At 48.1% G+C, this 15,206-nt stretch overlaps 1 protein-coding gene and 1 long non-coding RNA gene across 8 annotated transcripts in view; one reads left to right on the top strand and one right to left on the bottom strand.

Moving 5' to 3' along the window:
- Positions 1 to 630: 630 nt before the first annotated feature.
- Positions 631 to 2,926, bottom strand: LOC132414405 (uncharacterized). Its single transcript, XR_009516947.1, has 3 exons — positions 2,874 to 2,926; positions 1,828 to 1,911; positions 631 to 797 (listed from the first exon to the last, which is right to left on the bottom strand). It is a non-coding gene; the product is annotated as an uncharacterized lncRNA (long non-coding RNA).
- Positions 2,927 to 3,298: 372 nt separating this feature from the next.
- The window catches only part of PRPSAP2 (phosphoribosyl pyrophosphate synthetase associated protein 2), a 39,080-nt gene continuing 27,172 nt past the window's right edge, over positions 3,299 to 15,206 (top strand). Inside the window, exons 1-5 of one of the 7 annotated variants that reach the window (XM_059998509.1) lie at positions 3,299 to 3,384; positions 8,336 to 8,430; positions 8,672 to 8,822; positions 9,593 to 9,645; positions 12,388 to 12,454. In XM_059998509.1, coding sequence (XP_059854492.1) covers positions 8,704 to 8,822; positions 9,593 to 9,645; positions 12,388 to 12,454 — 239 coding nt within the window. In that variant the 5' untranslated portion in view covers positions 3,299 to 3,384; positions 8,336 to 8,430; positions 8,672 to 8,703. Of the gene's footprint in view, positions 3,385 to 3,501; positions 4,004 to 6,425; positions 7,047 to 8,074; positions 8,431 to 8,671; positions 8,823 to 9,567; positions 9,646 to 12,387; positions 12,455 to 15,206 lie in introns of those variants that run through there. The other 6 variants (XR_009517114.1, XM_059998508.1, XM_059998514.1 and 3 more) reach the window with 6 other exon arrangements.

The following is a 15,206-nucleotide window of genomic DNA, read 5'->3' as shown; positions in this document are numbered from 1 at the left end:
TGCCTTCACCTGAGGTCATTTCTGCAAAGAGGAGGCTGGACGCAGACTGGGGGTTTCTGGCTTACCACTCCACTAAAAACCTTTATAAAACTATAGCAGGGCTTCCCTGATGACACAGTGGTTGAGAGTCCGCCTGCCGATGCAGGGGACACGGGTTCGTGCCCCGGTCCGGAAAGATCCCACATGCCGTGGAGCGGCTGGGCCCGTGAGCCATGGCCGCTGAGCCTGCGCGTCCAGAGCCTGTGCTCCGCAACCGGAGAGGCCACAACGGTAAGAGGCCCGCGTACCGCAGGGAAAAAAAAAAAAAAAAAAACTGTAGCAAAGATGCTTTTCCTTCCTTTAAAAAAAGGTTGAAGGGAAATGTCTTAGGATCAGGTGTCTTGATTCATATTCTATGTGCAGCAGTTTGGCCCTTGAATATGGTCAATGAGGTGGTACAGGCAAACTGAGCACTTCAATAATATGCAGACCCTGTAAACCTCCAAGTGGGCAGGCGATTATCAAGCTTAGCAATAGGCTAACCACAACCGCATTAGAGTGAAACTGACCCCAGTCTTTAGATTCTGGTTTTGTTCCTTTCTTGCTCATTACCCATAGATGTGTATCAAGATATCTCCAAACTCAGCACCTTAATACAAATATTTATTATTATCTCTCAATCTTCTGTGGTTTGATTGGGCTCAGCTGGGTGGCTCTCATTTGGGGTCTCTCACAGAGTTGCAGTCAGGTAGTGACTGGGGCTGCAGCCACCAGTGGGTCATCTGGGCTGGATGTCCACCATGGCTCACTCCCATGGCCTAAACCCCAAGGATAAAGAGGAAGGGAGATGAGACATCAGCCTATGGAGGATTTCAAAAGAGTCTTTGGAGAATTGAAAGTGGATGGAGAAGTGGCATCTGGTGTAATAGAGCAAGGGAAACTGTAAGCTAAGTGCCTCCAATGAGGAGAAACTGATTGATTGAGAAACTAACAATTTCATTGCCAAATGCTGGGAGCATGGTATGTGGGAGCTAGCTCATACTGGCTCAGCAGAGACGATTTTTAAATTATCAGGAATATTGTCCCTGTGTGGTGAAAATACTATACAATTCTGTGCTACTGCCCTCCTCCTTTCCATGGTGGGGGGTAATTCTGAGATCACCCACGGTACCGACATTTCTTGAGTACCACACTTGTGCCAGGTACTGTGCTGGGTACCTGCAAACAGGGATCAGCAAAAGAGACAAAGAACCTGCCCGTAGGGGCTTATAGTCTATAGGGGCGGGGGTGGGGATATTTATAAAATGACCATCCACATAAACACATAATTAGCGATCATGATAAGCCTAACGAAAGAAAAGTACTTTTTTTTTTTGAGAAGGGGAGTGGTTTAGAGAAGGCTTAAAAATGACAATTGTGCTTAGACGTTTAAGTAGGAGTTAATGAGGGGCGAGGGCAGCAGGAGGAAAAGCATTCCCGGAGGCAGGAACAGCATGTGTACGTGCCCTACAGTTCAGGGATGGAGGAACAGGCTGGTGGGAAAGAACAACGACAAGTAAGCAAGGGGACAACACGCAGGCCCCTGGCTTCAGAGGTTGAAGGGAAGGAATTTACGGGCTCCGTAGCCCACTGCGGCGCGAGATTGCGTCTTCTGGGCTCCCATTGGCTCAACGGCCTGTCCTTGGAGCGAATCAGCGAGCTGAGAGGGATGAGTGGCCCTGATTGGTCAGGTCCAGTCACGTGCAACCTGGAGTGCTGGGTGGAGCCAACGCAGGTTGAAGCCAGGAGGTCGGGTGCATCAGGGTTGGGCCTGCGCAAAAGCAGTGGGTGAAACCAAAGTCCACTTACCGAAGTAAGGGCATTCAGTTTTGTACCTGAATCTGTCTGTGGGCTCACGGGGCTTGTTCTTCACAGAGGTATGATCCCGTGAAGCTGTCAGGCAAAGGAAATGTCTTAAATGACTCCATTTGAGTCCGGCCGCTTCTAGCTGGCCGTGCCACCTCTCACGAACGATTTCAAGACTCACTCTAGTGAAAAATCCAAAGCAGAACTGGAGCTGCGATGTGGTATAGGGTCTAGCTTAGTGCAGACCGTGATGCCAGACTGCCTGGGTTGAAGTTCTTGTCCATGTTTGTCCTTAGGCAAGTTATTGATATTTAACGTCAGGGTGTCAGTTCCCACAACTATTAAAATGGAGATAATAATAACACCTACCTCATAGTTCTGTGAGGATTAAATAAGTTACAGTTAATATATGTTAAGCACTTGGCCTGACACATGGTAAGTGCTCCATACGTGTTTCTATTATTATGTTTTATATATGTATTAAACATACTTAAATATAAGGAACTCAGGCAAGCACTAATTCCTTACTTTGTGATAAAAGAAGAAAGAGCAACAAACAAATAATAGTAATAATAACAACTGAGGGTTTACTATGCACCAGAAACTGTTTTGGAAGCTCCGCAGGTGTTATTTTACTGAATCCTCACAGCAACCCCTGAGATGGGTGCTACTATCATCTCCATTTTTCAGCTGAGGAAATTGAGGCTCAGGGAGGTGAAGCGACATTGCCCAAAGTTACAGGCCAGTAAAGACTTGAACCCAGACATTTGTAATTCCAGACATCAAAGTCCGCAGTCGCGGGCTTCCCCGGTGGCACAGTGGTTAAGAATCCGCCTGCCAATGCAGGGGACACGGGTTCAAGCCCTGGTCTGGGAAGATCCCACATGCCGCGGAGCAACTAAGCCCGTGCGCCACAACCACTGAGCCTACGCTCTAGAGCCGGAGAGCCACAACTACTGAGCCAGCATGCCTAAAGCCCGTGCTCCGCAACAGACAAGCCACCGCAATGAGAAGCCCGCGCACCACAAGGAAGAGTAGCCCCCACTCACCGCAACTAGAGAAAGTCCGCGCGCAGCAACGAAGACCCAACGCATCCAAAAATAAATAAATAAATTTGTTTTTTAAAAAAAAGTCCGCCCTCGGGTTCTCGAGGCTCAGCCCCACCCTCCCCGCCCCTCGCCCCGCCCCTCGCCCAGCCTGGCCCCACCCCTCCAGTCAGCCCCGCCCCACTCGTGGCCTCGCCCCGCCCATGGCCCCGCCCCTCATCCGGCGTGGTGTATTCCAGCTAGACTAGAAGGCCCCGCGCCTCCCCTCTGTGGGCGCCTTCCCTGCCCCGCCCCTCACACGGATGGTCCCTCCCGAGGCCCCGCCCCACATGCCCCGCCCCCTCTATCGGCCCCGCCCCCTTGAGCGGCCCCGCCCACAGGCGTCGCAGTCGCTGCGGACGCAGTTCTCGGGTTTGAGTCGCCATTTTGCTCTTGGAGAGGCCGCCGGTGCTCCGGCGCTTTCCTCATTCGGCAGCGGAGGCTGCGGCGGGGCCGGGGCTGGGGTCGGGGCCAGGTAGGCGGGCGGGAGCCGGCGACGGTGGTGGCGCGGCCGGCGGGCCGGCCCTGCGGGGCACAGGTGCAGGGGCGGGGGGCTCGGCGGGGACCCGGCCGCGCGCAGCCCTCAGTCTGGTCCGGTTCGTAGGCGTCCGCGGGCTTGGCGCGCGGCCCGTCCGGCCGTTACGGGACCTGCAGCTGCGGGCGGAAGCCCAGCCTCACGCGCAGACTGACATCCCTGGCGGTGCTGGGCTGGCCTTGCGGCGCGGGCCTTTCTGTTGCCCCGCGGAGCTTGAGTGAGGACAGGGATGTAGCTCTAAGGCTTTTTTCTGCTTTTAAATGGTTTCCAGCAGTACTGCACAGTGATGATACCGACTTTTACCACCTTTTATTAATATTGACGCGGTTTGGGTGTTTAGCTTTTGCAAGGAATGGGAAATTCGGGATGGGGATTTGGGGTGTGAGAAAATGTGATTTATAATGTTTAAAACTGTTCCATGCACAAATGTAAGTGATTCACCCACATTATTGAACCCCACGAAGTCCTACCCTTCTTGTCCGTATTCCTATCCCGACCTCGTCTGTACCGTTATTACCCAGCTTGGGTTGGAGGAGATGCAGTTCTGCTCTTACTCAACGTAAGCACTTTCGTACAGTCCCGGATATTTACCGTTTTTATTGTATTAAATGTATATTCAGAGTTTTACTTAATTACCCCATTATGTAACTTTTGCATATGTTCAGTGTTCCTCCTCTTAGAAAAACCATGCAGTGACCATCATTGAGCTTTTCCTTTCCGTAAGATAAATTCTCCAAAGGGGAAATACTGAATCAGAGTTATGTGTTCTTTCTTTGACACGTGATATAAATTGTTTTCCAAACAAGGCGTGTTTACTACGCACATTTTTCTAAATCTGGGTGTTTGTCGGGCTTGCCCCCTGAAATGCGGGGTGTCAGGTCACTCTCCGTGGTGTTGGGAGACTGCTGCTTCCAGGTGGGCAGCCTTGAGGAGGTGTCTTCATCTTCAAACGTCACTTATCCCGTGTCTCAAAGGGGACTTGTAGTACCTGTTTTATTGAGTTGTCATAAGAATTCAGAGCGCTCAGAAAATGGTATTTAGCCGAAAGAAAACAGTCTGATGAAGAGATAGCCAGGTGCCTGGGGTCATAGAGGCCTGGAGGATTAATTACATGTAGGCTTCACCCTTCTAATTCTCTTCAGTACTGACTCCCAAAAAGCAAATTTTCTTTGAGTGAGGTACATCACTAATAAAAATAATAATTCTTTATACTCTCTGACACCTTTTAGTTTGCAGACTTCTTTCAACTCCATGTGTTAATCATTGCAACTCAGTGAGGTCAGGCTTTATTCCACAAACATTTGTTATTTGACGAACATTTGTTAAGCCTCTCCCTCTGCCAGGTACTATGCTAGGCCCTGGGTGTACAGCAGAGAAAATAATAGTGGAAAAAATCTCTGCTGTCCTGGACCTTAAATTCTGGTGAGGGAAGCTGTTTTTTTTTTTTTAGGGAAGCTGTTTTTTAACCGAGCATGTATCTCTGCTGTCGGGAAGGGGAAGGCCAAGGACTCGTAGCTGGTAACCAGGGGAGGCAGGTCAGGTCTTCACGCTGTGACTCCAGCGGTCAGCACACGCGCTAGATGGAAAGCAACCCACTTTGCTGCCAGCCTTACTCATCTGAGATGTGCATGAGTCGTTTTGAAACGACTGCCAGCACTTGCAAAGCGAGTGGTCTTTCAGAGTGGTTTCCTTCATGAGACTTTTCGTAAGGTTCTGAGATTCTCTGAAAAGGCTGTGGTTTCATGTGTTGTATATAATTCTCACACATTCTAGAGTGAATTTAGGATAAAGGTAAAGGCAACTGTAGTTTATGGGGGGAAAATGGGAATGTTCTCTTTACTCTCCATTTCACACTATAGCCTTGTAGTAATGAGCCTTCTGCCAGCCCCATGCTGGTGACTATCTTGTTTACGAGGAGAATCTTTAAAACGCTTTTCTTAAAGCTTGGTAAAGAGCACAACTTGAATTTCCAATAGGAAAAGGAGAACTAAAACTAGCAACTAGTTTTATTGTTTGACCGACTTGTGAGATGGGTAGTCACAGAACATGACTATACTGATGACTGTTTCCAGAGGGACTCCCAGCCTGTGCCATTTTGAGGTCTTAGGTTAGGTTTCCATTATTGAAACCTGGTATCTGGAGACTGAAACCCTAGAGACCATAGTCAGTGATGAAGGACATTTAAACCATGACCATTAATGAAAGGTTCCAGGAAAAGAGAATACACAGAGGCAAGAGAGCCATCTTGAGATAGGTCGAGGACTGCCCTGGGGAGAAGGAATTTGGGGTTTCCCGTAAATCTTCAAAGAAAGGACAAGGCTCAGGATGGGGAGGCTGCTGGGAGAGAAGTCTGCGTGTTCTAAGGCTGGACCCTCAGGATGTGGGCATCAGGCCCGGGGCTGTTCAGGTATCTGGAGTGGCTCCTTGGTAGGAGTCCTAGAGATGGACTGAGTTACTTCCAAGATCTCTTCCTTCCCCTCAGATAGTTTGATTCTCAGTGTTCTCTCAAGAACGTCCTCTCAAGAACGTCCTCTCAAGAACACTGTTGTCCTTTAAGAAGCTTCTTAATTTGAAGGTTAGGGGATGTAGAAAAGTGGCCATCCCATGCATATTATGTACTCGTTCGGTAGATAACCAAAATATTAACAAGTTGACTCATCAGAGCTTCCATTTACCATGCGTATCCTGTGTGTGGGGCACTGTGTTAAGTGCCGTACAGGAATTAATCTTACAGTGACCCTGCAAGGTCAGTATTCGCAGTTGCATGGATGAGGGGGCGGAAGCTGAGAGTGACTAATTTATGCGAGGCCTCACAGTGAGTTACGGGGAAGTAGGAGCTGAGATGCAAACCTGGGTTTGACTCCAAAGCCTGTATTCATAAGTACAGGAGAATGAGTTTTATTTTTGTTGTGGTTTCCTTTTCCAGACTCTGTTCCTAAACACAGGCATAGAAGAGTTGAGAGGTGGTGTTAGAAGACACCTAGGATCTCCTCCGATTCTGAGTGTTGATGGTTAAACATTATTTCTTTGCTTTGCACCAGTCACCCTGCCCCACGCTATGCTGTAAAGCTGGCTCGGCACACTTTTTCTGTAGAGGGCCAGGTAATATTTTAGTCTTTGCAGCCCATACTTAACTCTACCACTGCATCCACAGACAGCTTGTTGACAGTGAGCGTGGCTGTGTTCCAGTGAGCATGGCTGTGTTCCAATACAGTTTTATTTACAGAAATAACCTGTTTTGGCCCGTGGGCTGTACTTTGCCGATCCCTGCCCCAAAGCCACTTTCCACGGTACACACCAGTGGTCCTTCTTGGTCTCCTTAGGGCTTTGGCCAGCTGTTCATACATTTCTGTTTGTAATTCATAGGCTTTAGGTCAAGTGCATTGGGGTGGCCTGTGTTTGCCATTGAGCGATGCCTCTGAGGAGGAAATGTGCTCTCCTAGCCTGCGTGGGGGACCGTGAGTGACCCACTGGCCCCCACTGGCGGTTACTGCAGAGAGAGACACACACATGCATAAGGAGGCCTCTTTGGGTTGGTGACCTGCTGAGTGTGGCGTGCCTGCACCAGGGAACAGTGGCAGCAGTTAAAAAGGACATGATGGGTCTGTACTTTCTACCTGGGATCTTAAAATATATTGCTTTTTAAAAAAGCAGATTATGAGTAGATTTGTACGATGATCCCTTTTATGTTAGAAATGATTTTTTATATGTATTTTTTATGGGGATCACGTGTGAACGTGTAACAGCCTGATGGTATCTCTTTCAAACTAATAATAAGAACTGTCAGGTCCAAGGACGTGGGTGGGAAGGAGCCTGGGATCGGAGCTAGTGACATTAGCCTAAACTCTCATGTTCCAATTTTTTTTACAAGGAGAATGTATTTGTTTATTGTGTAATTAAAAGTTAAGAATAGGGGCTTCCCTGGTGGCGCAGTGGTTGGGAGTCCGCCTGCCGATGCAGGGGACACGGGTTCGTGCCCCGGTCCGGGAGGATCCCACATGCCGTGGAGCGGCTGGGCCCCGTGAGCCATGGCCTCTGAGCCTGCGCGTCCGGAGCCTGTGCTCCGCAACGGAAGAGGCCACAATAGTGAGAGGCCCGCGTACCGCAAAAAAAAAAAAAAAAAAGTTAAGAATAACAAATAAGATAATTGGCTTCAGCCTTTTGCTCCTGACCACCAGCCTTCCCAGAGCCACCCACGTAAACATATGACTGGGGAAATGCAGTGGGCTTGCTGGGAAGGCGCCTCCGTCCCCGAAGGCCTAGTGGATTGTTGCTCTTGCATCTAACCCGTGCCTGCCTTTCTCCATAAGGACACTCAGCCCAGAGAGTGCCCAGAGGAGGAGGAGAGCATGGAGGGTTCTGATGACCTGTAGGACAGGCTCTTTCTTTCTTTTTTTTCTTTTTTTTTTGGGGTACGTGGGCCTCTCACTGTTGTGGCCTCTCCCGTTGTGGAGCACAGGCTCCGGACGCGCAGGCTCAGCGGCCATGGCTCACGGGCCCAGCCACTCCGTGGCATGTGGGATCCTCCCGGACCGGGGCACGAACCCATGTCCCCTGCATCGGCAGGCGGACTCTCAGCCACTGCGCCACCAGGGAAGCCCAGGCCAGGCTCTTTCTGTCTGTGCCCTGCTGCTGGTCAGTTGCATGGCTGAGTCACTTTCCTTCAAGGTTATTGTTACCTGGTCAACCTTGTGTTCCAGTTGAGGAAAAATGCAGATGACAAGGTCAGGCTTAGACAGAACCTGGGGCAGCTGCAAGGCCAGGGGGAGGTTTCATGGTACAGGCATTACAAGGAAAGCTGGGCATGGACGGGTTTTTTATTCATTGTTTAAGGATCAGTCAGTCCTTGTCCTTGCTAATGGCTTTGCCATTTTTCTGTGTGTTAATCCAGGAGGAATTTTGTTGTCAGAGACTAAAAGGAGGTTGTCGTAATTGACTTTAAGCAGCAAACAGTAAAACACTGAGCTCTTCAGCTCCACCTTTCTTGTAAGTTTATCATTTATTCCCAGTGGTCATGAAAATAATTGAGTCACGTGATAGCATCTTTCCATAAATTTGGGACCCTAAAACTCAATAGACTTTCTATTTGTCTATATACATGTTTAATATAAAAGACTCCATCATGGTAAAAACTAATTTCCTTCAGCTTAAGTCACTTGCTGTTAAAAAATTTTCTGGTGTATTTCATATCACATGACAGTTCTTAATATATTTTGTATCTTTCCAGGCTCTGAGAATTGGAAAACCAAGAAGGTTTTGATGTTTTGTGTGGCGCCACCTGAATCAGAAGCCAAGATGAACATAACCAAAGGGGGTCTGGTGTTGTTTTCGGCAAATTCTAATTCATCATGTATGGAGCTTTCAAAGAAGATCGCTGAGTGAGTATAATCATAGTATTAAAATCTGTACTCATTACGTGGTGTTTTACATTTGATAAACGGATTGGCACTGATTGTTAAATTTGAAAGCAGATATTTTATAGTTAAGCTGCTCATCATCTGTGTATTAAAGGCTCACCTTCTTGTAAACTGTTGTCACTCCTACACGTTCTTTCAGCAGACATTTATTGAGTGACTCCTGAGTGCCAGAGATTGTGTTAGGTGCTACATATGTATAGAATTATTTGAGTATAAAGAACAATGAAGGGTATATACTATATGAAGATACTTTATAGATTACAGTTCAGTATAATTTTAGTTATTTATTAAATAAATATTGAACCCCTACTGTGTACCAGACCTTGATCTAGATACTGGGGAGTAACAGTGAAGAAGCCAGTCAGAACCCTCCCTTCTTTAGTAGAGGGGCCAGGCAAGAAGCGAGTCAGCCAAACAAACAAACAGGATCACTTCCGATGGTGGTAAAGCGGGGAGAACGGAGAGGCAAGGGCAGGTTGTTCTGTCTTAGGGAGCCCAGGACCCTGGAGAACCAGGACAGCGTTGAGAGGCCTTCTTGGGTTGGCATAGGGTGGGGATGTGATGAGTTAGGTGACCGAACAATTCTACGTCCACTTTAAATCTCGTAATAGGAATACCTCTATTTTAAAACATTTGTATTATTTTGATCAATTTCTAAATCATCCTTAATAGTAAAGCGGTTGCATCTGTTCTGTTACTTTTTCAGCGTTTTCCGTCTTTCTCTTCTCTAGGCGGCTGGGGGTGGAGATGGGCAAAGTGCAGGTTTACCAGGAGCCTGACAGAGGTGAGTGATCCTGTGCTTTCGTGACGGTGGCCTTTTTGTGGTACATGCCGTGCTGGCCCAGTCCCCCATCCTCCGTAGCTGAAGCCGTCGGCCTCAGTGTCCAGTTAGTTCTGCCAGCAGAAAGACAGGCAGGCAAGGTGGGCGAGCGCGGTGTTCCCACTAATACCAGCTCGATAGGGAATTCTGGGGCAGTCACATCTGGGGGCTTAAAGTCTAGTCCTTAGACGTCATCCGATAACTGCGTGGGTGCATGAACAAGCTGTTCACCTGAAGGAAGCACAAGCGCAGCGCTTGGTTGAATCCGTCCCCTTAGGCGGGGGGCGTATGCCCTGTGTAGCCACAGTATCAGGTGGTGGGTGTTCTTTTCCCCAACCTGCACTGCCTTGGGCTAGACTCCATGATGTCATGTCAGGAAGTGCTTTTTGCTAACTGATTTATGATGTTGTATAAACACCTCAAGTTGTGAAAATCACATGTTATTTAGCCTTTGTACTTTCTGTAGAAATGGCGGATGTTTAAAGTTATTCTAGCAGGAGCGACAGATGACCTGCATAGGTGTGAGAGTCAGACAACTTCTCCTTGGCAAGTTATTTTAGCTGTCTAAACTGCAAATAATTCGGGCTGTTCTGAGGATTAAGTGGGATAATTTGTGTGCCCAACACAGTTTTTGGCACATAGTAGGCACTCAGTAAACACTGGTTCCCTCTCCTTTTCCACTGCAGGATTTTGTCTAATACTTAAATATTAGAGAACTTACAAGACACTTAGATGAAAAGGCACAAATTTCCTCTTCCCCTATTTATTTCTTCATTACTGCCTCCTCTTCCCTGTCTCCCAATATCCCCCATGTGGCTTCAGTGGGAAAAAAGTATAATTGAGGGAAATATACAGGGAGTTTGGAGAAGATTTTGCTGCTAAAGGAATTGGATGAAGTCCTTTGTCTAGTGTAGAAGGGGGGCTGAGGGAGGCTGGTGGCGGAAGACTCAGGAGGAGCCTGTCCACCCTCCGGGTTCATGAACGAGGGGAAGGAAGCAGGGAACTAACGTCTCTAGAGTCCTTACCATTACCAGGTACTGAGGAACTGAGTTCAGGGGTGACGTTAGGATTAAGGCCCCAGAGGGAACAGAGTCGGGATTCAAAGCTCAATCTCCCTGTCTCTAAAGCTCGTTTTCTTTCCATGGTGCCACACTTTTTTGTAAACATGTACTCTATTTTTTCCAACATTTCTAATGAAAATGTTCAAACCTATAAAAAATGTGAAAGAGTAGTGCCATGAATACCCATATGAATGAGTACCACCCAGTTTCAGCAGGTGACACTTTGCTGTATGAATGTGTGTTTGTGGGACCATTTGGAACTGAGTTGCAGACATTGACACTTAACCCCTGAATACTTGACCATGTGTCTCCTAAGGAGGACGTTCTCCCATGTAGATACACTACCGTTGTCACGTTAAAGAGATTAATGATAATTCTCTATCATCTAATAGCTAATGTACGTTCTAATTTTCTTAGTTGTCCTAGCTGGTTTTTGTTTTTGTTTTTATAAATTTATTTGTTTTTTTATTTTTGGCTGCGTGGGGTCTTTGTTGCGGTGTGCAGGCTTCTCATTGCGGTGGCTTCTCTTCTCTTGTTGCGGAGCACAGGCTCTAGGCACATGGGCTCAGTAGTTGTGGCTTGCAAGCTGTAGAAGCACTGGCTCAGTAGTTGTGGCACGTGGGCTCAGTAGTTGTGGCTTGCGGGCTCTAGAGCGCAGGCTCAGTAGTTGTGGCGCACGGGCTTAGTTGCTCCACGGCATGTGGGATCTTCCTGGACCAGGGCTCGAACCCGTGTCCCCTGCATTGGTAGGCGGATTCTTAACCACTGAGCCGCCAGGGAAGTCCCTTTTGTTTGTTTTTTAAACCAGGATTCTTGGTTCAAGTGAGGTGTTTTTTTTGTTGTTGTTTGTTTGTTTGTTTTTGCTGTACGCGGGCCTCCCACCGCTGTGGCCTCTCCCGTTGCGGAGCACAGGCTCCGGATGCGCAGGCTCAGCGGCCATGGCTCACGGGCCCAGCTGCTCCGCGGCATGTGGGATCTTCCCGGACCGGGGCATGAACCCGTGTCCCTCGCATCGGCAGGCGGACTCCCAACCACTGCGCCACCAGGGAAGCCCAAGTGAGGTGTTTTTTATATCTCTTTATTCTCTTCTAGACTAGGGCAGTTCCTTCACCTTTTCTTTTTTTTCCCCACAGCACTGACTTTTTGAAGAGTTTGTCTTGTGGAATTTCCCACTCTGGATTTGTCTAATTGTTTCCTTGTGGCTGATCACAAGTTTTTTGAGAGTAGGGATACTGGGCCTTATTTATCTTTACTTTCCCAATGTTATTCTAACGTTTGTGCCTCATAGGTTCTTAATTGTTTCTGGTTGAATGAATGAGTCTATCATTTCCTGTAAGGATACGGGGCTCAGAGCAGCCCCAGCACTCGCTGTTTATGTATAGGAAGTGAGGAGGGGATATTTTCTTGTTTTAAGTGACAAGTGTGATTCCTTCTTAAGCATGTCGTATAACTTAACATGTTTAAAAGGTGTGATTAATCGAACTGTGTTCGTTATCCTTCATAGAACTGAAAACCTAGTGAGTGTTGAAACAGTTCCAGTTTCCATATTTTACAATATTGGGGAATGCTGCAGGGGTTTTTTTGTGCGTTTTTTAAAGTTATGTGCCTTGTTCACCCTTCTTCTCTTTTCCCCTTTTCCTGCCAGAAACAAGAGTACAAATTCAAGAGTCTGTGAGGGGGAAAGATGTTTTCATCATCCAAACTGTTTCAAAGTGAGTACCTTATCCAACAGAAATGTTGCTTTCTGGTCTCTGTTTGGGCATGAATGTTTAGAATAATGAGAATTGCCTAGACAGGGAGAATTACGATTGTTTTAAAATTGCCATGATCTCACTCTGCTAATTTTTCTGACGTAGCTGCTGACGTTTTTTGTGTTCTTTCAGTGTTCTCAAGGGTGGGAATAACCAAGTTTTGGGGTGGAGGCGCGTAACGATAAGAGAGCCCATTACGTTTGCTCTCAGTAGCCGGAATTTCATAAAATTTGTAGGGAAGCTCTTCTAGTTCCAAAAAAGAAAACAGGCGAGAGGAGAGGAATTTGCTTACTTGGGGTTCTTAAAGCTTTTCCTGCAGATAATTTAAACGTACTGTCCTGTTGCATAAATTAAAGGAGCTGAGAAGATAGACGGTGTGTTGAAGGCATGTGTGTTCCTGTCTCCTGTGACATTTGATAGCTGCGTGTTCTGGAAATTGTTGAGGTCACAAATGTGTACGCTGGGGATAGAAGATTCAGTGCAGCGAGGGTGTCTGCACCACTCTTCGATCAAATGCCACTCTGTCCACAGGTGTCCCTCAAGGCCTCTATAGATGAAATTTTTAACTCAGTACAATTTTTAATAATGTCTAGAAATCGGTTTGTGTAGTGCAACAGTTTTTAGCCTAGAGATTCCAAAAATTGCCGCAAGCTTAATTTGTGGTTACATGTAAAGCAAATACCAAAGAAAGTGAAGATGAGCCAAACTTTGGGAGAATTTAGACTTGGAACACATGACCTTTCACCTAAAGTTTGAACATCTCTGTCCTGGTCTTTGGTTCATGGGGATGAAATCTCAAAGCCACCTGACTCCTCTGGCAGGAGGAGCGAAGGTGCCCTGTCACTGCATCCCATCGTCCTGGAGCGCAAGTGTGCGGGCCTTTGCAGGGGGCCTTTGCGGCGGGGCCCTGGCTTCATGTCTTCCCTCCGCTTAGGACCCTCAGCAGGGCTGGGCTGTGGGGATGAGAGTTCGTGCTGCCCCTGCTGCCTCTCTCTTTCCCAGGCCAGACGCCAGGCTGGTAGAGCGCTCTCCATGCCCACGCCCTCATCAAGGAGGGGAAAGTGCAGAGCGCAGAACAGCTGACTTCCTTCTGGCTCCCGGGTGTTTGCAGTACTTTATACCTTCCATTTCTTTCCATTCATTCATTCATTCCTTCCTTTACATTTATTTTTGGACATTTCGATACTCTTTTCATTCTGCCCCTGCCTCTCGTCAGTTTCTTATTCCTCTAGCCAAAACCATTCCCTTGGCTTCCCTGGTGGCGCAGTGGTTGAGAGTCCACCTGCCGATGCAGGGGACATGGGTTCGTGCCCCGGTCCGGGAAGATCCCACATGCCGCGGAGCGGCTGGGCCCGTGAGCCACGGCCGCTAAGCCTGCGCGTCCGGAGCCTGTGCTCCGCAACGGGAGAGGCCACAACAGTGAGAGGCCCGCGTACCGCAAAAAAAAAAACCATTCCCTTAATTTTCTCTACATGCCTCATTTTGGAGTGCTCCAGACTGTGCCATAGGCTTGTCTTGTCCAGGTTGCAGAAAGCTTAGATATTGTGTTCTTTAAGAAACAGTTAACACTGAGATTTGGTGTCGTCAGATACACCTTGTACCTTGTCTTAGTGTAGACTGGTGGTAGGCACTAAAAGTATAAGAAAAATTTTAAATTAAGAAAATTCTGTTCATTAACTTAACTTTTCCTGTAATTCAGACAAGTTATTATTTGAATTTAGTGATGGAAAGCCTTGTACCAGTTCACAGAAAAATGGTGTTCCTGGGAGTATAGTTTGGGACCTTGGTGTAACTTTACATCTGCTGTTGGTTCCCCTACTCTTACCCCCGGCACAGAATGCTTTCTGAAAGGCGACTTTAACTCTTCCCATGTCAGGCTTGTTGTTTGGTATCAACAGAGAACCTACTCACGCAAATGTTCCGTGTTTCCCTCACTCTTGCATGCAGTCGCTCATTCACAGACATTTACTGAATGTCTGTTATGTGCCAGCCACTGTTACAGGTGTGTGAGATGCGCGAAGGATTAAAATAGTTCACAGATCCTTTGTCCTCATGGAGCCTGTGTTCTAGGACATGCAGGTAACATAATGAATAAGTAGACCAAACCAAAACAGCCTGGCAAGGAGTCGCACGTGACGATGGTAAAGGATGGAGAGAGGGCAGGCTGGGGAGGTGACATCTGACAAACACTGGAAGAAGGTGCCAGCTGGCGACGAGGGCACTCCAGGCAGGAGCAGGGAGCCCTGAGGCGAAGGCCCTCAGGTCGGCGTGAGGACTGGCATGAGGGGAGGGCACGGAGGAGGAGTGCAGGGCAGAGCTGGCGGGGGCCAGACCCTGAAGGGGCCTCGGGAGCTGTTGCAGGGCCTTGGCATCTGCGGGAAACCATCGCTGGCTCCTGAGCAGAGTGCATGATCTGCCTTTGACTTTAAGCTCCAGCTGGATGCTGTGCAGAGGGTGGGCTGCAGAGGGACTGCCGGGGGGGGGGGCTGTCACTGGGGGGGGTCGAGGCTCAGCCCCAGGGCAGCAGTGGAGTGGTGGGTTGCTGTCACTGTGGACAGGAGAGCAGTTAAGGACGCCTCTGGGGGTTTTGTCCTGAGTAAACTGCAGGAGCAGTGTTGCCGTCAGCTGAGATGGCAGAGGTTTATGACGAGGCAGGCTTTGCCGGTCGAAGAGCAGTTCAGTTTGGGGTACGTTTTGAGATGTCTTAACAAGA

The sequence above is a fragment of the Delphinus delphis genome, chromosome 19, assembly GCF_949987515.2.
Source record: "Delphinus delphis chromosome 19, mDelDel1.2, whole genome shotgun sequence".
Taxonomy (NCBI): Eukaryota; Metazoa; Chordata; class Mammalia; order Artiodactyla; family Delphinidae; genus Delphinus; species Delphinus delphis.
This window is presented reverse-complemented; position numbering and strand designations above follow the sequence as displayed.